At 39.6% G+C, this 26,255-nt stretch overlaps 1 protein-coding gene across 3 annotated transcripts in view; it reads left to right on the forward strand.

Moving 5' to 3' along the window:
• phkb (phosphorylase kinase, beta) overlaps positions 1-26,255 on the forward strand; it is a 143,292-nt gene that overhangs the window by 36,291 nt on the left and 80,746 nt on the right. For all 3 annotated transcript variants that reach the window (XM_039794589.1, XM_039794588.1, XM_039794587.1), the window contains 4 exons: positions 10,105-10,212; positions 10,861-10,941; positions 14,685-14,800; positions 22,767-22,830. In XM_039794589.1, coding sequence (XP_039650523.1) covers positions 10,105-10,212; positions 10,861-10,941; positions 14,685-14,800; positions 22,767-22,830 — 369 coding nt within the window. The remainder of the gene's footprint in view (positions 1-10,104; positions 10,213-10,860; positions 10,942-14,684; positions 14,801-22,766; positions 22,831-26,255) is intronic.

Raw genomic sequence — 26,255 nt, forward strand, 5'->3', positions numbered from 1 at the left:
CTGCCTAAATATTTTGATTCTTTGAAGCTTTTGAAACTGTATTTGTACGGGTATTGAAATTGAAATTAAGAGGATAACCCTTTGAGATGAAGCATCTCGTTTTCAAGGGGGTCCTCAAGACATAAGACAAGGACAATACAGCACATGTACATTCACACTCCCTAGAGCTCTCCCTTATCCCATCTCGCCCACCCCACCGGCCCCACCGACTCCTTATTGAAAACAAGTTTGTGTATAATACATATTGCAATATGTCAACATTTAGCCCATACATACACATATACATACATAATATTCATACGCACACCTGCACTCATACCCGCATGTATACACATAAATAAAAAAGGACAAAAAGTAACCCAACTATTTAGATATATATAAAAGAAAAGTCCATTTATCATTGAGGAAAACATTTACAGCAACAGTTTGCATACATGTAAGTAAAGACCGATGTTTTGAAGGAGTGCAAAGAAGTGACAGATCTTAGAGACCCAGGCAGTCTATTCCAGTCTAAAGGGGCTTTAAATTTAAAGGTACGTCTACCACTCTCTTTATAGATGTTTGGCACAGTGAAGAAGGGATATTCAGTGTGTCTCAATCTATAGCTGGGTCTGTATGGAATTAAATATTCCTTCAGGTAAGGAGGATAATCCGAGTACACACATTTAAAAATAACCTGGTACCAGTGATACTGTCTTCTGGCTTTTGGTGATAATAAGTTCAGTGAGTCATACATTACACAGTGATGAGTAGTAAAAGGACATCTCAGCACAAATCTGCATATATTATTGAAAGCAACATTTAATGGTTTAAGATTTGATTCTGATGTGTTTTGATAAACAACATATGCATAGTCTAATATAGAAAATATTAACTGTGACACAATTCTTAACCTAATCACTTGAGTGAAACAGTTAATAGAGCGATACAATATTCGTAAATTACAGTTGATCTTTTTTTACAACATAACTAATATGATACCTAAAGGAGAGTTTTGAATCAAGCCAAAGGCCCAGATATTTAAGTTCATCAACTTGTACAAGTGGAGTATCATCTAAAAATGTGAGTGAAAGATTGTTATCTTTATTCAGTGTAGCTGATCTGGTGGGAAACAGTATGCTATATGACTTTTTCTTATTCAGTAGAGTTAGATTGCAGTGAGGATTGAATCTTAGAGACAGACACATTAGATGTGTAGATCACTGTGTCATCTGCATATAGATGAATATTACAGTCTCAGCATCTTTGAGGAAGATCATTGATAAATAAAGAAAATAGGAGAGGCCCTAAGGAAGAGCCTTGAGGGACACCTTTCTCCATTATTAAGAACTGTGATACACAACCATGAAAAGAGACACGCTGACGTCTACAGTGAAAATAAGAATTAAACCAAAGAAGAGAATGTTTAGAAAGGCCTATCGCGTGTAAATTGTCAAGAAGCATATAATGATCAACCATATCGAAGGCTTTAGTGAGATCTATGAATATTGCACCAGTCGACATATTATTGTCTAATGAGGATGAAACATCATTGGTAAATTTTAAAAGAGCAGTAGTTGTAGATAAATTTGGTCTGAAACCAGATTGATTTGGTGACAGAATGGAGAAATCATTAATATATTTGAATAATTGTTTAAATATTAGTTTTTCAAACACTTTTGCTATACTACTGATGATGGAAATAGGTCTATAGTTGTTAAGATCAAGTGCATCACCACCCTTGTGTATTGGTGTAACTCTGGCAGACTTCCACATTGATGGAACCACGCAAGTGGATAACGATAAATTAAATAAATCCGATAAGGGAAATGCCAGTACATGAGATGCAAGCTTAATGAATTTTATCTCCAAGCCGTCAGGATCAGTACTATTGCTTGACTTTAATTCAGAAATTGCCTGCTGAACGTCATTAGGATTTATTATAGCAAATGAGAAGGAGCTGCTCAGCTCATTTGCCAAACTAGTGTAGGAGAAATTAGAAAATTGTGAGCTACAAATAGAGGAAAAATGTTGATTAAAAGCATTGGCAACCGCGGAAGGATCACTGATAATATCAGTGTTAACTTTGATTTTGGTAGCAATGCTTTTAATAGAATTACTGAGTACAGAATTAAGACTTTTCCAAAACTTCTTAGGATTATTAAAGTTATTAAACAGGGAATATTTATAATAATTCGATTTAGCATTTCTTGTTTTTCTCCCTGATTACCTTGGGTGGTATGCGAGGTAATCTAATTTTCCATACACAGAAAACCATGGAATGATCACTAAAACAATCGGGTAGAACACCAGATTCAATGATTCTGTCAGAGTGGGTGACCAGAATCCAGTCTAATAGAGATTTGGATCTGTGGTCAACCCGAGCGGGTTCTCTGATTAGTTGAGTCAGGTTTAGGCTTTCAAAGAAATTTCTGTCGTTTAGAGATGAACGATAAATTAAATTAAAGTCCCCAAGAATAATCATTTCGTTTGAGCTACCAATAGATTTAATAGTAGTATCTATGCAGTGTATTGACTCTGTAGGGGAGCTTGGGGGTCTGTAGATGTTCCCTATGATCAACTGTTTATTTACGTGAAGACAAATTTTTACAAAAAGACATTCAAAGTGTACAGGGTTTTCCTTTGGGGTTACAAGCTCGGATAATAAATTTGAGGAGACATAAGTGACCCCTCCTCCATGAGCACCCCCTATCAGCTCTATACAAAACATAACCACCAAGTTTGATTTCCTCATCTGATATGTTATTATTCAAACAGGTCTCCGACAGTGTGATACCACTAGGTTTATTATAGACAAGCCAGGCCCTTAAAAGATCAATTTTATGTGGCAAGCTCCTAATATTCAGGTGGCTAACAAATAAGCCTTTACCCATATTAACTATTCAGGTATATAGGAGAAAAGGTGGACAGGAGGGTGAGGGGTAAAGAGTGAGAGAGAGAGTAGCACACAAACACACTCACCCACGCACACACACACACACACACGCACACACACACACATATGAGAGGCCGTATAGGAGGTAATTCATACTTCTGTCTTACACACACTATCATAATCTTGCATATACACCACTATACTCATACACACACACTATTATAATCCTTTTACATGTATGTATGAGAGAGTATAGTAGTGTATGTGAGAGAGTATAGTAGTGTGTGTGAGAGAGTATAGTAGTGTATGTGAGAGAGTATAGTAGTATATGTGAGAGAGTATAGTAGTATATGTGAGAGAATATAGTAGTATATGTGAGAGAGTATAGTAGTGTATGTGAGAGAGTATAGTAGTGTGTGTGAGAGAGTTTGATTGAAACGGAAGGCAGTTTGATTACTCAGCTCCTGATTGGTTGACAAAGAAGAAGCGGTATTTGACGGTCAAATTCCGGCACTGTCATTATAATAGTTTGGCTGAAGTGGAGCTGTAATGGATAGAGAGAGGCTAACTGAAGCTGTGGGTCTTCTAAATAATAATTTAGGAAATGGTGAGCTATTGTCAACGATGTCTCGACAATTAAATTAAGTCCAACAGATTCTGATTCGGAGATGCAGAGATTATTCAGGGGGGGAACTGCAAATCCAGTCAGACCTGGCTCCAGGCTAGCACTGCTACTTCTAGCTAGCTCAATGCAACACGGAGGACCCCTGTACCAGAGCCAGACAGCGCGCGTGGATCGTCGTCGAAATCCAGGAAGAGGTAAGTTGATAAATCTGCTTACATAAGATGTATTGATTGATTAACCACAGTTTATTTACTGTACAATGTACATTTGACTTTGACTAGGAGAAAAGCTAGCAGCTAGCAGCAGCAGTTATGGAAGCATACTGGTAATTGTAATACCCATTGCTGCGCTCCTGTTATTAAATTTCAAACACATTGTAATTTGCTATTCAGTGCGCGCTATTGCAATGTAGTTCTGCATTTATTGGATTTCACCTATCTTTGGGTAAAGAGAGAGTAGGCGTAGGCGTTTTACAGCAAAGATAGGTTAAATAAGAATGCTCGGTCTTCCATCGGCTGGCTAGCTAGCTGAGTTGCAATCATCTGACTGGGTGACGATATTTAGCCTGTGTGTGTCTTTGAGTACCATGAAAAGCGCTATATACAGTGCCTTGCGAAAGTATTCGGCCCCCTTGAACGTTTCGACCTTTTGCCACATTTCAGGCCTCAAACATAAAGATATAAAACTGTAATTTTTTGTGAAGAATCAACAACAAGTGGGTCCCAATCATGAAGTGGAACGAAATTTATTGGATATTTCAAACCTTTTAAACAAATAAAAACTGAAATATCGAGTGCAAAATTATTCAGCCCCCTTAAGTTAATACTTTGTAGCGCCACCTTTTCGCGCGATATTACAGCTGTAAGTCGCGTGTAGGGGTCTCTATCAGTTTTGCACATCGAGAGACTGACATTTTTGCCCATTCCTCCTTGCAAAACAGCTCGAGCTCAGTGAGGTTGGATGGAGAGCGTTTGTGAACAGCAGTTTTCAGTTCTTTCCACAGATTCTCGATTGGATTCAGGTCTGGACTTTGACTTGGCCATTCTAACACCTGGATATGTTTATTTGTGAACCATTCCATTGTAGATTTTGCTTTATGTTTTGGATCATTGTCTTGTTGGAAGACAAATCTCCGTCCCAGTCTCAGGTCTTTTGCAGACTCCATCAGGTTTTCTTCCATAATGGTCCGTGTATTTGGCTCCATCCATCTTCCCATCAATTTTAACCATCTTCCCTGTCCCTGCTGAAGAAAAGCAGGCCCAAACCAGATGCTGCCACCACCATGTTTGACAGTGGGGATGGTGTGTTCAGGGTGATGAGCTGTGTTGCCTTTTACGCCAAACATAACGTTTTGCATTGTTGCCCAAAAGTTCGATTTTGGTTTCATCTGACCAGAGCACCTTCTTCCACATGTTTGGGGTGTCTCCCAGGTGGCTTTTGGCAAACTTTAAACGACATTTTTATGGATATCTTTAAGAAATGGCTTTCTTCTTGCCACTCTTCCATAAAGGCCAGATTTGTGCAGTATACGACTGATTGTTGTCCTATGGACAGAGTCTCCCACCTCAGCTGTAGATCTCTGCAGTTCATCCAGAGTGATCATGGGCCTCTTGGCTGCATCTCTGATCAGTCTTCTCATTGTATGAGCTGAAAGTTTAGAGGGACGGCCGGGTCTTCGTAGATTTGTAGTGGTCTGATACTCCTTCCATTTCAATATTATCGCTTGCACAGTGCTCCTTGGGATGTTTAAAGCTTGGGAAATCTTTTTGTATCCAAATCCGGCTTTAAACTTCTCCACAACAGTATCTCGGACCTGCCTGGTGTGTTCCTTGTTCTTCATGATGCTCTCTCGCTTTACACGGACCTCTGAGACTATCACAGAGCAGGTGCATTTTATACGGAGACTTGATTACACACAGCTGGATTCTATTTATCATCATTAGTCATTTAGGTCAACATTGGATCATTCAAAGATCCTCACTGAACTTCTGGAGAGTTTTTGCTGCACTGAAAGTAAAGGGGCTGAATAATTTTGCACGCCCACTTTTTCAGTTTTTTATTTGTTAAAAAAGTTTGAAATAGCCAATGAATTTCGTTCCACTTCATAATTGGGACCCACTTGTTGTTGATTCTTCACAAAAAATTACAGTTTTATATCTTTATGTTTGAGGCCTGAAATGTGGCAAAAGGTCGAAACGTTCAAGGGGGCCGAATACTTTCGCAAGGCACTGTAAATAAAATGTATTATTATTATTAGTAACGAGTGCAATATACATGTTTACATATGTTTATTACAGTGACTAATAATCTAAATACTACTAAGCAGGGCTCTCAAGTGCTTATTAAGCATTTTAGAATGTCACTCTTGCCTGTCTTCAAAACTTGAGAGCCCTGATTAAGTGTGGTGAAGCCACATATTTGTTTTTATATTTCTGCAATCTGTGTGATTTGTTTCTGACTTTCATATGAATGTTTAAACCAGGCTTGGTCAGTGCTAAATATACTACTGTGATTAAAGGAGTTAAATAAAAGATGTTATTCATATAAATTCATGCATCACCTAATTTCATCATCACATACAGGCCTGGCCTCCAGTAAAGAACAGTTTGTTGAATATATCTAATCTTGTGTTGTTCATACTATACAATGATTTATTACAGATTATCTGGCCAATGCTGGGTGTCTAAGGCCTTTCAAGCACGATAGAAGACAAAGATCTCTTGGTGGAGGATATCATCATGTTTCAGCTGGTTCATCGAGTTAGTGGAGCACTTCAAAGGTTTGTGTCACTCAATTTTTTTAGCAAACAAAATTAACCCTTCTAAGGTGTTCATATTTTTGTTCCACAGCCAATGTTCGCCCGGTCTGGTGGACCCACCACATTATTAGGCTTTTAAATCAATACAGCCATAAAAAATTATGTAAAAAGGTTTACTTAAGCTCAATTACCAATGATATATACATCATTTATGGTTCATATTTGCCATTTACTCCTGTGAGATCATATGATCATGATTTTGTGAGTAAACAAGGAAATTCAATTATAAAAAAGGTAAAAAAAAAAAAATGGAAACAAGATTTTTCATTCATTATCATCAGTCATTATCAGAACAGGTGAAAGTACTTGAAATGTAACAATTTTGTAACTTTGTGTGAGAATAGCAGGTACAAAGTTTCATAGCACCTACAATTATTACACTTGGGTCCAGTAGACCCGAACACCTCATTTGTATTAGTTATGTGTAGGGGGGTGTACCGTGTACACTAATTAAAAATAAGTTATTTTTTATGTTCTTCAAAGAAAATGAGCCAAGGCCAATGAGTTTGAGTTACAAGACATAATAAATAGCATCATTTGTGGGACAACGGGTCCCACAGACCTGAACACCTTACAAGGTTTAAGAATAATGAAAGATTTTAACATATTTTTAAAAGCCAGTGTACAACCAAACACTCCGAATAAAGGCTTGCATGTATCATATAAAATCTTAAATCTTAAAATCTTAAAAAACGTAAAGAACATCACGTTTTAGATAGTGGTCAAAGACAAGGCCTTTTTGCATAATCAAAAACTGAACTGTCTTATAAGTCATCCCTTTCATGTGCTGTGTGATAATTTATCCAATTTGAAAAATGATATTTGTATCTTCTCATGATAAATTTTTACAGGTTCAGGGAGGGGATGAAGACCCTTGGTGTTCTTGATGCAATAAGAATGCACCCAGATGCTTTCAGACCGCTGTTTTGTCACGAGCCATCCCCACTCACAGCGGATGTACTAGAACTGTCAGCAGTGGGCAGGAACAAAAGAAGGCCAGAGGAATGTGTGCATTTTGGAGGGACTACCTGCTGGATGTTGAGGGTAAGTATTATTGCTAGTTATGGAATAAAAATCTTTTCATATGCCCTTCTGTCTGTCTTTGTCTTTCCCTCCTTTTTAAAAGTTTTCTACATGCTAGGTTTAATTTTTGTTTTTGGTGTATTTCTTTTTCAGAGCAAGAGGGACCCTTGCAACTTGGGGGTATCCTGGCCTTTGCGACGGGAGCAAATGATATTCCACCCCTGGTCTTCTCCCCACTACCTTCAGTGGGTTTTTCTCCATGAGCTGCCCCTCAGACAAGGCCGTCATTATTTACCCACCGGCAAACACATACAATTAACTGCCTCGCGTTGCCAGTCCTGAAAAAATTCGAGGATTTTAAGGAAACTATGGATTTTGCATTAAAAAACACTCAGGGATTTGGTCAGGAATGACTTCCAAGAAGTCCTTAATATACATTATTAAAATCTGTTGCCTGTTGAACTTGACTAAATTGAAGAGGCATCGTTGTCAATAACTCACCATTTCCTAATACATTATTAATGTCTTGTTTAAACAATTGAAAATGGAATAATCATTTGACTGAAAAGGAAACTTGTCAATGGCCTTTTATTAACCTTTATTAATTGCCTTGACACTAATGAAGTTGCTCACTGATAGAGTTCACTAGGCTCAAAAATAATTGAATGTCATTGGCTAGTGGGTCTACAGTTTCTAGAATTCTGTTCATAACTGTTTAATTGAAAATAAAGTCATTTTCTGGAACAACAACATTGAAGTCTCAAAATGTACTTTGGGGTGGCTTTATTCATTTCAGCGTTGTCACCCCCTAACTAAAATGTTCTGCATTGCCTCTGCACTGTTGGCGCAACCCGGGCCGTGAACCGGGTGTAAAAGATAGAAATTAAGGTCCCGTCGTTTTCGGACAAATATCTTCAGCTCTAAACCAAAGCTTCCCTGATTGGCATCCTCTTCAAACTGCTGGTTAATCAAGAGCAAGAAAGAGATTGTCAGATTATAACCATTGAGCTCAGAAATTTATCTTTCCAAAATGACACTTTCATGGCCCAAATTGTCAGTTTCCCTCACAATTCTCTGAACACACCACAGTGTATCAGTGAAAAAAATAGCAATGTTTTCCTCATTACCATATACTTCCACAAACAATAACTGACCTTGAAAAAGAAACTAAATAAAATAAGAATAAATGTTTTTGTCCAAAAAGGTTTTTTTTTTCCTTAAAGTTTCTGCTGCTTGATTTAAATGTTCCTTGTTCCTCTGAGTTGGTGCTAGCTGTACTTTCAAAGCAGCAAGCCCACCAGATAATGATAATTTAAAATGGCCCCTTTAGCCAATGAGGAAGTGAGAATTTAAACTGTCTTCCTGATTGATCAAACCAACTTCCTTTTCAACTATACTCTCTCACATACACCACTATACTCTCTCACACACACTACTATACTCTCTCACATACACTACTATACTCTCTCACACATACTACTATACTCTCTCACATACACTACTATACTCTCTCACATACACTACTATACTCTCTCACATACACTACTATACTCTCTCACATATACTACTATACTCTCTCACATACACTACTATACTCTCTCACATACACTACTATACTCTCTCACATACACTACTATACTCTCACACACACACTACTATACTCTCTCACATACACTACTATACTCTCACACACACACTACTATACTCTCTCACATACACAACTATACCCTCTCATACATACATGTAAAATGATTATAATAGTGTGTGTGTATGAGTATAGTGGTGTATATGCAAGATTATGATAGTGTGTGTAAGACAGAAGTATGAATTACCTCCTATACGGCCTCTCATACACACACACACACACACACACACGGATGCGCGCACAAGCATAATCACGTACAATCACAGACTAGGCTAGGCCAGAACATAACAGAATGCAGATACCGTCTGCTAAATTTCTCACTGTAGTTAAATTAAGTGAAAGTCTAAAATGAAATAGTATTCCATGTAGAAAAAATCATTTGAGTCAATTTCAATCCCAGCCATTAATGGTTGCCTATAAAATAAGATAAGTATTGGCCAATATTATTCTAATAAATAGGAAACAAAAAACAAATAAAAGAAACCGCTCAATAAAGAGGTAGCAGGCCTACTTAAATTAACAGGGTATGATAGGTAAAGTTGAAGAACTTCAAGGTATTGAAGTTTTAGATGAAGTGGAGGCACTGATATAGTTGAAGTGGCCCCTCAAACAGGAGCATTGAAAGAAAGGAATCCAGGAGTCAGTTGAAATGCAAGCATTAAAAGTAGGCCAAGTGGCAGTTGAAACAGAAGCGCTGAAAGAAGTTCAAGTGGCAGATGAAATTTAAACACAGGAAAAGTTGACCATTCCAGTTCAAGTGAAAATACTGAAAGGAGTGCAGGAGTCTGTTGAAGTGCAAGCACTGAAAGGAGTTGAAGTGTCAATTGAGGTGTAATGGTGAGATGTAAAAAAACTTAGACAAGGAGGTCGCCTCAATATACAACAAAAACACTGCAGCCATTGGAGCGTAACAGACATTACAGCAGAGATTAGGAAAGTTCATTACCATGCATTAACTTAATACACAAGGTTCCCAGTTATGTGTTGTTGAAAGTGTTCAAGGCTGCTACTGTGGTATACTGTACCTTTGCTGAGGAAATAAATGTCTCTCCCTCCCTGCTGACCTTTGACCTCTCTTTCCATCCTGTCCTCTCTGTCGCTGTGTATCTCTCTGCCAGGTGGAGCAGTTTAAACAAGATCCCAGCCCCTCCAAGTGTCTGCACTCTGTGTTTAACGTAGACACCGGTGACGAGGTTCACTCCTACGCTGACTACCACCACCTGCAGGTCAGCCATCCAGCACACAAGTGCAAGAAACCCTCATTTGAAAAAAAGGAAAATGTGGTTTTACATATACAGTATGCATATACAAAGTGTGTACGTGTGTGTTTTAGATAGTAGTTTTAAATGTTTCATTTCTTCAGCCCTCTCTGCTTTGCATGCATGTACTGTTGGATAATTGACTTGTCCTCAGAGGTGGATGTGCATTAAATTGGCACTAAAACGGCTTATTCCTCTGTCAATTGTATCGACAGAGGTCAATTTGGTGTGTAACGTTTGGACAGAGGCTGCATTTCTAGTGAAGGGTGGCTAATACATCAAGAGAGCAAGATAGAAAATCAAAATGACAATGTTGCGACAAAGAAAACCTCATAAATCACCCAGGCTGTATAGATGTTAAACACTTACTGTATACACATTAAGTCCTTGGCTGTGATTGCTTCTCCAAAAACTTTGCCATGAAGCAAATTGTGTTATTGATGATAGCAGTTCAATGCCAAAGGCCTAATAGCTATTCTAAAGTTTACGTCTCAGTCTCTACACTATGTAGGAAATCAAAGACCGCTGTATTGACAAATCTGGAAATATCACACAGTGTGCACATAACATGTCATTTTCTTTAATGGTATCTTATCCCCTCTGTCATTTCTGCAGATCGATGCCGTTTCTCTGTTTCTGCTGTACCTGGTGGAGATGATCTGCTCTGGTCTGCAGATCATTTACAACACAGATGAGGTAAACAAGACACTAGAATGACTGCCGACGTGATCGATACTGGAAAACTAGGGATTTACGCCCAGTCCTGTTTATTGGTTTGATATTTTTCTGGCTAATCCACCAGCAGCAATCAGTATCCATCTTAAGTCCCAGACACTTCTTTTCTTATAAAGATAATCACACATTGAACAAAAATACATTTCCTCATGCAGAATGTTGTTTCCTGCGCACAATGCTTCTGTCAATATTACATTTACTGTATATATTTCTGAATGTTTAGAATTTGTTTTTGGAGTGAAAACCAGTTAAACTCACTGAACCAAATCTAATGCAAAACTTAGTCTCAGCTGTACTTATTTTTTTTTGCGATTGAGCAAACGGTTAGCATTAAGATGATGAAAATGGTAAATATTATACCTACTAAAAATCAGTACTGCTATGGCTAGGATCAAGTGCAGCAACACCTTTTAGTTTCTCTGTTCATGCACAGCGTGTATCTTTGAGCACTTTCAATCCAAAATATATATAGTACATACAACATTGTTATACTCTACGGTAACATATTTTGAAGCATCTCTAAACTGCATTCTGATGTTTACAAGAAACATTTGTGCCCTTTATGAGTCCGCATGCATGCACATAAAAAGTCCTGTTGTGAAAATGTATTGCTGAAAATGTTTTATTCTAAAACAAACTGTGGCACCTAATGAGATTCATGATTCGTAAGACTTATATCATGCGATGCTACCTAAGATGCAACCAGATGCTTTAAAGTGAGAGCAAGGGATTTCTAAAGCCAGTTAGATGTACCCTACATCCCCTACGGATATCCTAGAGCCGACACAAATGCAGGATCAGGGCACAATATCTCACTTTTATAGCTCGGCTCACATTTATGTTTTTTGCTGAGCCGCTCAATTGACTCTTAACAGGGAAACGTTTAGATGATTTCATTGTGGAGGCTTAAATGTCCTCGTGGGAATCGAACCGGTAACGTCTTATTTGGCAGCACACCAACCCAGGCTATTACTGAAAAGCAGCTTTCAATGGTTTTCTTCAGCAGGATAGAGTTTGATATATCTTTCCGGTGTCATTTTTTTGTCTGCTTTATGTTTGTCTCCTAATAAAACAACAAGGCAACTTGGCCGTTACGTTTACACACTGTGCTGTTTATGGTGTGGCCCAGAGGAGCTGTTGGAACTTCATTAATTCTGTTAGTTTTTATAGTCTGCTCATTCTGAGCTTTACTTAACCGTCACAGAGCGGTGAAATTTGTGCCTGCCGCTGGTAAAGCAATCTATTTGTTTACTGGATCGTGCTTAAAAAAGTAAGGACATGGTAAAACATTTAGCCACTAACCAATTAGTGCGTGCAGTCTTCACTTTGTTTACATAAAAACCTCCCTAATAACCTCTCATTTTTCTCCATTTCTCACTCGTGATGGCAAACAAATTGACAAAGCAACTTTTGTTATGAGGGCAGTCCTGTTTGCGCTGCAGGCTTATTATGCATGTTTAAACACTGCTTATTAGGTTGCATAATTCAAATTGATGCAGCCCCCCCCCATCCTTCTATTAAAGGTGCAGTAGGTAAGACTTATAAAACTAACTTTCTGTCATATTAGCTGAAACTGACCCTATGTTCCCGTAGAACTACATGAAGCCGGTCATTTAAAAATAAATCCAGCTCCTCTGGCTCCACCTACAGCCTGTACTGCGATTTGCAAAAATCCACCACTCCCTATTCAGATGCACCAATCAGGGCCAGGGGGGGGGGTCTAACTGTGTGTCAATCACTGCTCATGCACACACATTCATTCTCCCTTGTGGGGGGGGGGGCTTAGGAGACCGTTTTGGGCTTTAGCAGAAAGGGGGGGAGGGACTGAGAACTTGTCGATGTTCAAATTCTTTGGCTAAGTCCTGGATCTTCACAATCCTACCTACAGCACATTTAACTAACATCAGATCCAGTGAGCAAAAGGACTTGTGATGTGTTCTCACTGAATGCTGTTTGAAAAGCGTTTTATTTGGACTAATCACCTTGTTACGGTATAATTTGTCATTGTTTGATGGTTGATAGCTCAGTCACTGCTTGGGAAGTCCATTGGCGTTTACTTGTCTGAGCTGAAAGCTGCATTGCAGTACTTTTTTTTTTCTTGAGGTAGGAGGTATAGAAAGGCTGCTGCGTGTCCTCTGAGAAGATGCACTATCGACCTCCTTCCAGATGCCATTATCAGTCTCATGCAGCATGAAATGGGGCTTCTCATTAGCCTGTGTGCATCACAGTTTGTGTTTTTTCACATTTTACAGGTGTATGCATTTTTACACAGTGTGAGTGCTGCATATAGGTAAAAGCAGCAGCACATATAGTATGTTTCTGCAAATGTGCCCATGTGCGCAAACTACCTCCAAAGGGTAAAAAAAAAAAGCAGAACTGGCAGGGACTGTCTTCTGGCGGCAGGGAGAAAGAGAGGTTTGTTTGGCCGGTGGGCAGTAACATTCATTAAGATACCATTAAGATACTAAAAGTTCCCCTCATTAATCACTCCACTCATAAAATCCCAAAGAGGAGAACCAGCAAACCTTTCTCTCTTTCAGCCTCTGCTCTGCTCCCTGTCTCCCTGCCCTCCTTTACAGACTGGCCTATTTAAGTCCTACACAGGTTGTATCTGCTTCTCTCTGTCGTTCTCTTTCACTCTCTCTCTCTTCCTCTCCCCGCACTTTGTCATTTTAGATTAAATCTACCATCAGTCAAGCATACACACACACACACACACACACACACACACACACACACACACACACACACACACACACACACACTCTGCCACTTTCAGGTCTTTTTTAATGATTCAACGCCTTTAAGTCATCGAACATTTTAAATCTCTCCCTTTTTAGCTCTTTTCTAGATGTGTCTATTGTTTTTGACTTGTCTCTCTTAGACACAGGGTCTCCGCAGCCGTTTCGGGGCAGGTGATAGATACGAGAAGCTCCCTAACTCTGCTAATTACAACTTTAAAACCACGAGGCCATCGTTTCGTTTGATGATGAAATCAAGGACACTGGGGATGATTTTTTTAGCGTCTGTAATGAAAGCGCTCATAATAAAAACTGTGCTATAAATGAATGTTGCGATGTGTGTCCATTCACTGGCGTGTCATTGGCAGTTGACAAGCCAGCGAAGGCATAGCCTCGCATATAGCCACACTTTACAATTAATTACACCATGTCTGTATCTGCAGGGACAGTTTGATGAAGAATCAGCTTTCTTGTCTGTCTATACTTTAATAACCCATATAATGAGAGGGAGAGTTACACACCTCACCCAGATCACTCTCAAAGGTCACTAATTACTGTATATATGTACGTAAGTGTGTGTAAGGCTGTGTGTGTCTAAACATGTCTACCACCGGCAGCCCTGGATCTATGAGTGCACGCATGTGTGTCTGTATGTGTAAGATAAGCAAGGCAAGGCAGCTTTATTTATATAGCACATTTCAGCAACAAGGCAATTTAAAGTGCTTTACATAAAACATTAAGAGCAATTAAAACAATGACAAATATAAAAACTGCTAAAATCGAATAAGACAGATATGAAATACAAGAATACAAGTTACAGTGCACTGTAAGAAATGAACAATTACTTTAAAAAAAATGCAGCATCAAAAAGAAAAGTCATTCAAGATACTGTGAATGTTTATGTCTGTATTGCATCCATAATGTCCCACGCCTCCCCATGTTTGATGTGTTTTCTGTGTGCAGGTTTCCTTCATCCAGAACCTGGTGTTCTGTGTGGAAAGGGCCTACAGGGTGCCTGACTACGGCATGTGGGAGAGAGGCAGCAAATACAACAACGGCAGCACTGAGCTGCATTCCAGGTCAGTCAAAGGCTCAGCAACACAAAGAATATTCAAAATAAATGTACTGAATAGTAGAGCTCAAATGTGGGTATTTGCAGGTAGTTATCAAGGGAAACTGCTATATGCTATTATCCACTCTCTTTAAACATTGTAACAACATTTTTACAACACAGGTATGCAGACGTGAATAGATCAAACTAAACTACAGAGAATAACATAGGTTTTATTTTCTCCTCGGTGTCTCTGGGAAGCACACAAATGTACACAAATGTATATATGCACATTTCCCTGTTGCATGTTAGCTTTTTTGTTGAATTCTTAATGCCCATGCCAGCCGTTGGCTACGTGCCTAGCGTGTGTGTGGTATCAATTACGAGCTATGCTGAAATGGAGAAAAACAAAGGGAACGTTGCGAAACAAACCAGGAGGAGGAGCTGAAATGAAGTAGTAAAGTTAGTTAGGAAAAAAACCTAAAACAGCAATGTGGTTAGTGGAGAATCTGATTGGATGGTAACTTTGAAAATCTACAAGATGTGTTGGCTAGTTATCAAAAAACTTGAATTTTAAGCCCTGATTATATGACTGAAATATTTGGTAAACTATAACAGCAACCTTTGATATACAAACTCTATAATAACGGCTTTTCTTTGGCCGTTGTTTTTAACTGGTGGATGCCTCCAAATTATTGTTTTTATTTTAGTGCTATCTTTTATGTCTTGTCTTAAAGCTGACTTTCATTAAATTTGATCTGTGAATTGAATTGGAAGGGAGGAAGCAACTTGAGATTTTGAGCCACCCAGGAAAAGTTTCAGCTTCTAGTTTTCCCTCTCTCTCTGACAACCACTTCTGGTCAGGTGAAACCAGAGGTCCTGCCTGCTGCTTTCCCTGCAGGGGGGGTGGGCTCTTTCAGACGACAGACACCAGAGGTGTCTAGCATGGTGGCAGCTACATGGTCAGTAGTCTATATCCACGTTCCACTTCCCGGATTGCTCCATTGCCGATGGAAATTCCGCCAGATTTCACTCATTTAGGCCGGATATCCGTTGCCTTGGGCTTTCGTTGTGTTGGCGTTCTTACCTCCGGTGGATTTGTTAGAACTATGGTTAACTGCTCCTCAGATCTCTGCAGGGTAAATCCAGACAGCTAGCTAGACTATCTGTCCAATCTGAGTTTTCTCGCACGACTAAAAAAAACTTTTAAACGTACCCATGTTCCACCAAAACAAGTTCCTTCCTGAGGCTATTTTGCAGAGGCACCGTCACTCCGTACGGCAGAGAACGTTTTTCTCCCATCCCGGAAGGCTGTGTTGATGTTTGTTTTCATGACTTTTTAAAAGCCCTTCTAGGGACGGGCATTGGAAATTAGCAATAGCTATAAATGCTGTGATGCTGTACATTGGATATCTGTTGCACAAATGTCTATGTCTAAGCATCTATCCCTATTCAAATAAACATGAAATGAAAAATAGCCTTAGCTTAGACAGTGAACTCAGATTCCAGCAAGTTTTTTGTTACGTTCTCCTAACTAATTTATCATTCAAGGTTGAACGGGCTTCCCTCTCCTCTCTTAATGTCTTGATAAAGATCCTCAATTTCTGCCATTGCTTATCTCTGCAAAGCATGTTTTTATTTCTTTCTCCAACAGTCCAAGGCTATTGGCAGCAGCTTGCCAAGATACCCTCGAGAAAAGATAACAAATTTGATGTAGTGTAGAAGCCCTGTGTCTTGCGCTTCTTGTATTTCCTCCCCTCGAGGTCAGGCTTTGGATTTCCACAAATAGTAAGCTAGCTTATACATGTTGTTGCGTAATTAACATTCTGTACGCCAACAGTGAACTGTGGCAGAGGCAGATTTAAAAAAAAATGGTTCCATGTAAACAAGATCTGTGTAAATGATCAAATTGAGCAGTGATTTCTAGTCCAAGAGTGCCAGTGGGCAGAGGAAGGCTCAGTGGAAATGAACAGGAAAGGATGTGTTCATTTTGGCAGAGTATTCATATATCCATATCAAATCAAATTATTGCGTCTGCCTCATGTTTATCATCACAACCAGTCAAATTGTTAGACTGGAGTGTTTTATTTAAAGTGATGAGTTAAACATGGGGAAATAAAAAAAAAACAGGACTGTGCTTCATAAAGATGTCATCATTATCTCTCCTTCATTATTACATTTTTACATTCATTTTACAACAGTAAAAATGAAATATTTGAAATATATTGAATGTGCTGTACTATACTGTATGTAATTATTATTCTGTATGTTACCATCCCTTTATATCATGGCCAGTCAATACTGGTTTACAAACTGGGCAAAGTAGGCAACTAGCTGAGTGCCCCTAGTCTGGCTATCACCAGACCAAGCTCAATCTTTTAAGATTGAACATTAGTCTAGGGAGTCTGCTCTGTATGTTCTACTGCACAAGAGGCGGGATCAACGGGCATAGTTCAAATGACTGTACGCTATTGAATAGTCCTTCAACCAATCAGACCAACGAGCCGGGTGATGTAGCAGCGACAGCGGCATCAACAGTTTGCTGCGATTCGGTGGCTGCCATGTTGAATGTAAACAAGAAGCTGCTTGGTCGCTTCTCTCTCGTCATCGTGTTAAAACCCGCCAATAGCGCGCCAGGTGGATAAGGCAGTTTGTGATTGGTCCCCGCGAAATTGTAATGAAAGCAGGATAGATAAACATACAGGTTTCCAGCCTGAGCTGCAGGTAGAAATGAAATTACCGGCAGATCGGGCTGGGTTTACCCAGTCTAGAGTGCCCCCAGACCTCCAAAAGTCCCAGGTTAACTTGGTTCAGTTGGTTTATGGTCATGTGATTACTAACTAATGGCTTACGATGTTGCGTTTGCTCAGATGTTTGGACAATTAAAGTACATTTTCAGTTACAACGGGTCCTGCATAAACAAATCTTGTGTGAAGTTGGAATGTCAATTTCATCCCAAATGCAGACTGAGAACTCAAAGCCGATAGTGAAAGTGAAAACAAGGTTTCTTTGCAGAATAGTTAAGTGGGAGCAGAGACCACGTTTATCAAGGGGAGGGGGCAGGTCCGTGGTAGTCCGAGGCAGAGCAGGGTGGTGCAGATGGGCAGATAAGTGGGCTCGTGTCAGTGATCCATTGGGTGATTTCCATTCCGGTAGAATCCAGTTCCTTGGGGTTTTGAAGCAGTGTCTGGTAGGAGTGGAGGTGAGAGTCAGATCCAGATGGAAACTGCAGGGAAAATAGATAGAATTAATGATAGAAATATACAAGCAGAAACAAACAAATCAAAGTGGCTTGAACGAGACTAACGGTGAAATATTGTGAGTTAAGGAGGAACCAGGTATATGGAGTGGAGGTTGATTGTGGCTGATGACAATCAGCTGGACGCCTGATTCCCGCACACCTGGTTCCATGCCTGCAATTAAGACACACAAGCTATGTTTCCATCCACACGTTTTTATCCGAATCAAGTGATATCGAATGAAAAAAGCCTTATGGAAATAGTACAATTCGATTGAATTTCATGAATATCGATTCAAAGAAAATACGTTCGGTCTCATCAGATTTTATCTTGATTGTTATACGGCTTATGCGATAAACGCTGGTGGAAACATTATTTGCCGAATAAATAATGAATTGCGATTAAGTTTTAGGTCATTTTATGGTTACAACCCACCACAAAACGAAGAAGAAGTTTTAGTTCATTTCCGCCCAGTATTTCCGCTCTGTTTGCACACATGGCGGGTGTCAAAAAAGACAGATGCAAGTGGACGAACGAGGAGACAAGAGACTTTTTGAATTTAATTTACGAGCAAAATATAACGTCTGTTTTAGATAGCAAAAATCTAAGAAATGCCATCATTTATCAGGAACTCGCGAAGGAAATGGCGAAAATGCTTCAACCAAAGGGTTTCCGTGAAGTGCCTCTGAACCACGATCTCCCAGAACAGTTTGGAGCGCTGTCGTTTCCCCACCACAGGCCGCCTCCGTTGTCGTTGGGCATTTATGTGCATCTGCATCATCATAGCAATGTGTTGATAGCGTCGTTGTTTTCTTATTATAGCTTGATATGTCGCTATCAGCTGGCACATAAGCACTATTACAACTTGTGCAATATTGATCATTTGTTGGTGATCATTTGTTGGTAGATGGCGCGATCCATTCTGTCTAGCAAAAACTTTGTTCGCAAATGTTTGCTTGAATGTTGTGCGATTCAGTGCGAAAATAAGTGGAAACGCCTTAAAATATCTCAAATCAATTCGATATACCAATTTGACCGCAAAACAGCATGTGACCTCATTACGCAACAGGTTTTTATTCGCTTTAAAGCCGTCAGATGGAAAAACACTTTCACCAGCTTTATTCGCATGAGTTTTTTTACCGAGCTTCAGATAATTCGATTGACAAGTGGATGGAAACTTAGCTACAGACAGACAGACAGAGAGAGAGGGAGGGAGGGAGGGAGAGAGAGAGGGAGGGAGGGAGGGAGGGAGAGGAGAGAAAAAAAAAAAAAAAAAAAAAAAAAAAAAAAAAAAAAAAAAAAAAAAAAAAGGGCCGCGCAAAAACTGCTACTCAGAGGCAGCGGGCCTGATATTTTTATATGAACAATGGATCAAATGTGTATGTGTGAGGTGAAATGGGTCCCTCGTAGGGACGATCCAACAAGAATTGTCACCCGATTGCAGTTAATGGAGTGTTTTAGCATCTTTCAGCTGAGTGTTTTGTTTTTACGGTTCGCAACTTTGGTTCAGTCTCCCTGCTCTTATCAGCCTGTTGCCAGCCACAGCAGGCAGCTGTTTTTAGTGGAAAAAACTCTGATAAATCCCCTTTATGCTAACTCTCCAGCACCAAATAGCTAAAGGAAAACGTTAGCATCTAGCTGGTGAACACAATCAAGCATTTAGCAACTAAAGAGCCAGATATTTCCCTCAGGAGTTGGTGGAGATCAAAACAGAGCTAAAAGGAAAGTGAATTTTCATCACAAACATTCATCAGGTTGCCTGAAACATGACTCCAAATGAATGCTAATCTTTGTTTGTACCTGTTTAAGGTGTAAACAGGCAACTGTTAGCACACAAGTTTCCTCACATCAACTTTATATTGTAATAATATGTCAATGTTGTCTTAGTAACAGCATGTTTTGCTGCCACCAAGTAGTCAAAACTATCAATTATGAGTATGAAAACGGTCACAAGATAAGATGGTCGTATATAGATGTATATTTACTGTAAGAGTAAGAGAATGTTGTTACAGCATGAGCCCATGGACTAACAGTCCACAGTAACATTTTCATCATGCGAATCTTTATCTCCAACTGTCAACTGAAACTGTTGCATCATGATACTGTTTTGGTCCTGTTTCCTGGTATCACTTTTGTTAACCTCCTGTTTCCCCACCAAGCATCATATCTCCTCTGTTTCTGTGTGAGGGGTGCTGACAGCATTGCTGATCTGTGTGTGTGTGTGTGTGTGTGTGTGTGTGTGTGTGTGTGTGTGTGTGTGTGTGTGTGTGTGTGTGTGTGTGTGTGTGTGTGTGTGTGTGTGTGTGTGTGTGTGTGTGTGTGTGTGTGTGTGTGTGTGTGTGTGTGTGTGTGTGTGTGTGTGTGTGTGTGTGTGTGTGTCACAGAACTACATGTACTTTGAGCAGAGCTCTTTTCCAGGCTGAATTAGCCAGCCATGCTCTGTATTTTAAGCATTGATTCAGGCTTCACTAATGGTATTGAATGCATTTTCATATGTCAGCAGATCTACCAGCAGTCAATGCCAAATTCCCCTGCAATCCTTCCCCCCTCATTTTCTTTTCTAGGGAAATCTTGGCCGGGTAGAAAGGGAAACAAAGTGACAGTGAAATTGATTCACTTTAAGTCTGCATCGCAATCACAGTAGCCAGCCAGTGTGAAATTTAGTACAAGTTTTTTATTAAAGAGATCCATTATCTGAAGTAGACCTCAATCTGGGGACCCTTCATCTTTATTGAATCCTAACATAGCAGTTTAAAGGAACAATATGTAATACTGACAGCGAGCGTTTAAAATGGGTACTGCAGTTCGTAGACTCGGAGCTCACGCAGGTTGCCAGGTTAAGAACGCTGACAAGGTCAATTTTAGCTAGATGCTGGCTGTGGGATTAAGCAATTCAGGTTCAGCGACTGCCGGCCTTACTACTTTCCAGATCCCGTTAATAATATCAATGAAATGGGGCGCCCTGGTAGCTCACCTGGCAGAGCATGGGCCCCATGTACCAAAACTCTGTCCTTACCGCAGCTGGCCAGGGTTTAAATCCAGCCTGCAGCCTTTTGCTGCATGTCTCCCCCCTTTCCTGTCAACTGTCTTATCAATTAAAGGCCAAAATGCCCAAAAAATAATCCTTAAAAAAAGGGTTAGAATCATAACAATAAAAATGAAATAAACATATACCCTTTTTTTCCGTAAAGATTATTACTTTGTCTAAGTTTATGTGTAGAAGAATACAAATATTTGTTGTTGCTATGTATCTACAACATAATTTATTATAGCAGCTTGTCTATACCATAGACTGTATATTAATGGACAGAGCATGTGTGACATCACCCATTGGTTTGTGGAGATCTGCTATCCGTCGTCGAGTTTGCCGTATCCTGGTTGCGAATGTGACAGTTTTAGACGAGAGGGAGGAGTGAGGAAGGAGCCCTTACACTCTACGTTACATTACACACTTTCACTGGCAATCACATCATAGCCACCCCCTGCTTTATCGCCGATTTTAAAATCAACAAGACCATAATTCCAAAAATAAACATCGTTCTGTTTTGCAGAAGACTTAAAACTAGCGATTGAGACCATAAACTCATTATGAAGATGTTTACTGAGGTAATAAATCAGGTGAGAAGTAAGTAAGTAAGTAAGTAAGTAAGTAAAATTTATTTATACAGCGCTTTTCACAGACAAGGTCACAAAGTGCTTTACAATGTGCATAAACAATAAAACATGGTAAAAATAGTCAATAGAATAAGATACAAGTACAACAGAATCAATTTTCAAATAAATAAAAGACATAGGCTACCCGAAAGCTAGCCTGAACAAGTGAGTCTTCAAGTGGGTCACTTTCTCATAGACTCTACAGAAACCGACCTCCTTTTGCAACCACACATGTCGCCCCCTGCTGGAATTCAGATAGAATGCAGGTTTAAGGAGTCTCCACTTCCGCATTTGCAGCATTTAGCCGAACCAGATGCTTTGTCCATTAATATACAGTCTATGGTCTATACACTGTACATTACACATTATGGATGCATTTCAGTTTGTAACAAAGTGGGAATCATCTTACTGTGCAACATATCATAACCATGAAGCTGGCAATGGTAGCCACAAGTATATTCCATAACGTACCATACCATACAATGCAGAGCGACCTATAGAGAACTTTAATGAGGCTAGGCGGTTGTTTTGCCAAAGTAACTACGTCGAGCACTCTATAATAATTTAATGCGACTACCCGAATGAAATTACTTGAAATGCTCCAAGCTGTCCCCATCTTTCATATGCATCTCCAATATTGAACTGTGTTTTGTCTCTGGTCATGCTAGATGCCTAAGTTTGCCTACGTTTTTTAGGTCGGGTCAAATCTATTTTTGTTGATCCAGTTATTTCGGTTGCTGCTTCCATTGCTGAGGCACGCTGTGTTTGTGACCAAAACAAAAACGGCTGTCCGGACCAGAGTGGAAATTTCAAAGGAAAACATACTGGCTTTAGCATTGTTGTCAGAGAAGAAAGTATTGTTTCCTCAATATCTAATGACAATACAGTAAATATATTACACATTGCTTTTTTAAGATTCAAGTGCGATTTCTGAAGGCTTTTTGGGGGGAGCTGACAATTGAAAGACCCCATGGTTCCTATCACAGAACCACATTTGTTGTCACTCTTATTATATGCATTATTTCACATCTGTCCTTTAGTGCATCACTGTCAGTGACATCTGTTTATTGTGTGTCGTGTCTCTGTTTCTTTCTTCTGCAGCTCTGTGGGCCTGGCTAAAGCTGCTCTGGAGGCCATCAATGGATTCAACCTGTTTGGAAACCAGGTATCTGAAGAATTCACCCACTCCTTGCACATTTCCTCCTCCTCATATGAATCCCAAGAGACACGTACAGTATTTGTCTCTTGTCTAATCCTGTCCCATGGCACAAGATCACATGATAGATGGACAGCCTATTTTCTGATTCAAATCTGCAGAGGCCCATTACAGCTCAATACAGCCGTGAGATATGCTTGAGGTTTGCATCCTGTGTAAAGACGTACCTGCGTCACGATCTGAATTTATGGAAAACCATGTTTGTTTTTGGCTCAGCAGACTCAATAGCCACAGTTGATGTTTGATCCTGGTTTCTTTCCGAATCTCGTCCATCAGTAGATAGGTTTCTATTTTTTCTTGCCTGTGTGGAGGAAAGGACAACCAGGGAAATTCATTACATCTGCTAATGGATTAGAAAATGAAGCCCTGCACTTAGCAAGCCTCCTCCCTTATTATCTTTTCTTCTTGGTTCTCCGGATATCTATTGCATCGGAGTATTTTTACGTGCGGGGCTGTCAGGATGAGTGTATATTAAAGTCTCTGTTTGTTTTTCTCTCCTGATCAGCTGCAAGATAAAGGGTTTAACTGTGCCTGCAAATGGATGTTGTCACCAAGCTCAGCTTGTTGAAAGAATCAATTTATAGAGGTAGCTGCTTTATGATCCATGCTGTGTGGGGCCTCCGTAAGTGTGGGTGTCTCATCCAGTCTCTTGTCCATCTGTGGGAAAGGAAGTGCTACAAGCCAGCCAGTTGCTTATTAATGATCTCTATCAATCATTTCCACGCTTACTCTCATCCTTCCAACACCAAATGCAACTCCCCCAACCCTTTCAACCGGAACATTTAGTACTTTCTGAACTCCGCTATCACAATTTATACCAGCTGCAGACTCTTGTGGGTGTGTGTCACATTTAGCCTTTGTACTAGATGAATGAACACACAGGCCGCTGTTTGGTGAACTTTTGATTTTTTTTTTTCACGATCCCTCCGAGTCACATAACAGATGCAAAGATAGCAGCTTCTTCTCGGTGTGACAAATTAAACTCTGCAGATAAAATTGATCTCGCCAAGAGGAGGATCCTCCCCGCTTTAAAGCCAGTCATTAAATGGACAATCAAAATCTAACAGGTTCCACTGTTTTTCTCAGGGTTTGTCACCTAATTCCCACCCAGTGAAGAGCAGGCATGCAGTAGAGTGGACACACACCTAACTCCTGCAATATCTTTTTACCCCCCTATGTCTGCATGTGGAAGAGAGGGTACTTTTCTATGCTGACATAAATCTTTCAATGTAATTAATGCACAGAAAGGGATGACAAGTTGATGTACATTATGATCTTGGAAAGGGGTATTATATAATCTATATCCTGTCAACATTTATTAGCAACCCATAATAATAGCAGTGACATTGATGGCTTTCTGGCATAGATTACAGTAACCTGTAATTGACTCGTATTATACAGTCACATTTTCATTACAGAGGGATGAGCGCTAGGTGGAAGGGGTAAATGGGGTGGTATGGAAAAGTAGAGATAGAGAATAAAAATACAAACTTAAAAATATTACAGATTTTTGTATATTGGCAGTTATTTGCCTGTAGTATGGCAGCCAGTCATAGTTTTCTTATCTCTCTACACGTCAATTTAATTGTATTTAATCCTTTAAAGGTCCAGTGTGTAACGTGTTTATTTGTTCATTATCAAAATCTGGGTTGCCCGTTCACAAACTTGTCCTTTTTCATGAATATTTACCACCACCATCAATTCTGAGTATTCCTAGTTGGCTTGAAATTTGACATTTGCATTTGCATGGACTGGGGTAGACGCTCCATATTCATGCTCCATCTTGAAATACGTTAGCCGGTAAGGGACATACAGGACATACTGCTCCGCCTTTCACGTTTTCTCTGTCACATGATCAACTCACAGCTGCTGCTAATGCTGCTAATGGGTATCGTAGCTTCCCGGCCCCGGTGGCAAGTTTGAAGAAGGAAACATGGAGGACCACACGTATTCAAAATCCTAATTTCAGCAACAGAAGTCTTCTTCTTCTTCTTCGCGCAGAAAAAGAAAAAGGATATTGAAAAGAGCAAGAGATCGGCTTTTTGAAGCGTGAAGGCTACCGTAGCTGTAATACCTACTTTGAACTGCGTGGCGCCAGAGAGAGTTGATTGCGATATATGATCTCAACGCTAGATTCCTACACATTGGACCTTTGATGGTTTTCTCTCTCTATTGCTAGAGCACATTTAGATTTTTGATATCTTGCATCTCTTTAACCATCTCTAGCACCTAGCTGAAGTACAGGCCCAAAGCAATACCCAGAGTGCACTGCAGTTTTCAGAACCTTTTCAGGCACGACTCGGTTTAAAATGCTCACCGAACAGAATGATAAAAAAACTTGTAAGGCCAATGTTTTAAAGACCTGCTCAATCAGTTGAGTTGTCCATTAAAGAAGCCCCGTGGTGAGGAGCAGAGAGGAACAACGGGGCTTTTCAGGTGCTGTGACCAAATCACTCCGCCCAAGTAGCAGAGAGTAGCAGTGCTTCACTTTTCTGAGAATATAGTTCCCAGTATGTATACGGTTAGAAGATGGCTGTGTGTCATGTGACCTTGTTATTTGTACACGCTGTGACTCTACAAATCACAACATGTAAATAGGAACATGTTGGCGTTATTTTTTATCACTTATTGGGAGCAGTAGGCTAGTTGGAGCCGGTTACCTCCAGGATCTGGGCTAAGCTAGGCTAGCAGTGGGTGCGTCAGACAGAGTTACAACACGGAGATGAGAAGGGTATGTATGGACTTATCTAACTCTGGGGGATACAAGACAAGCATTTAAGAGTTCAAGCACAAAAAACGTCATAATAGCAGCTATTGAACATTGACCTCTTCACTCTGATCACTGGGGTTTAGAGTGTGTGTCCAGATTGAGGTGAACAACCAGCAATGGTTTGTAGAAAGGCATAAGAAAAAGATCCATCGCTCAAAAAACTGTTGTTGCACCAAAAGAAGTCTCATATGTCTTACTTTTTTACTATTATTTTTCTTATTGATTTTACTGTGTTGGAACTTAACGTCAACCTGCTTAAAGGACTAAATATGTAAATTAGCCATTGGCTATAAGCTTGCATATTTACAAAAATGTTCATCAATATGCACCGTCCCTATTTTAAATAAATAAATCACAAATCAAATGTAGTTCTACAATGTCTTTTTTGTTATTTTTATATAATCATTAATTCATTATTCTTGTAATTTCCCAATAGATAGATAGATAGATAGATAGATAGATAGATAGATAGATAGATAGATAGATAGATAGATAGATAGATGGATAGATATAGATATACATGTTAATGTTATTTTTTAAATGTTTTTTATCAGGTGTCTCATTGATCTCAATCATTTGGTAGAGGCTCATTTAAGAACTGTGT

The sequence above is a fragment of the Perca fluviatilis genome, chromosome 3 (genome assembly GCF_010015445.1).
Source record: "Perca fluviatilis chromosome 3, GENO_Pfluv_1.0, whole genome shotgun sequence".
Taxonomy (NCBI): Eukaryota; Metazoa; Chordata; class Actinopteri; order Perciformes; family Percidae; genus Perca; species Perca fluviatilis.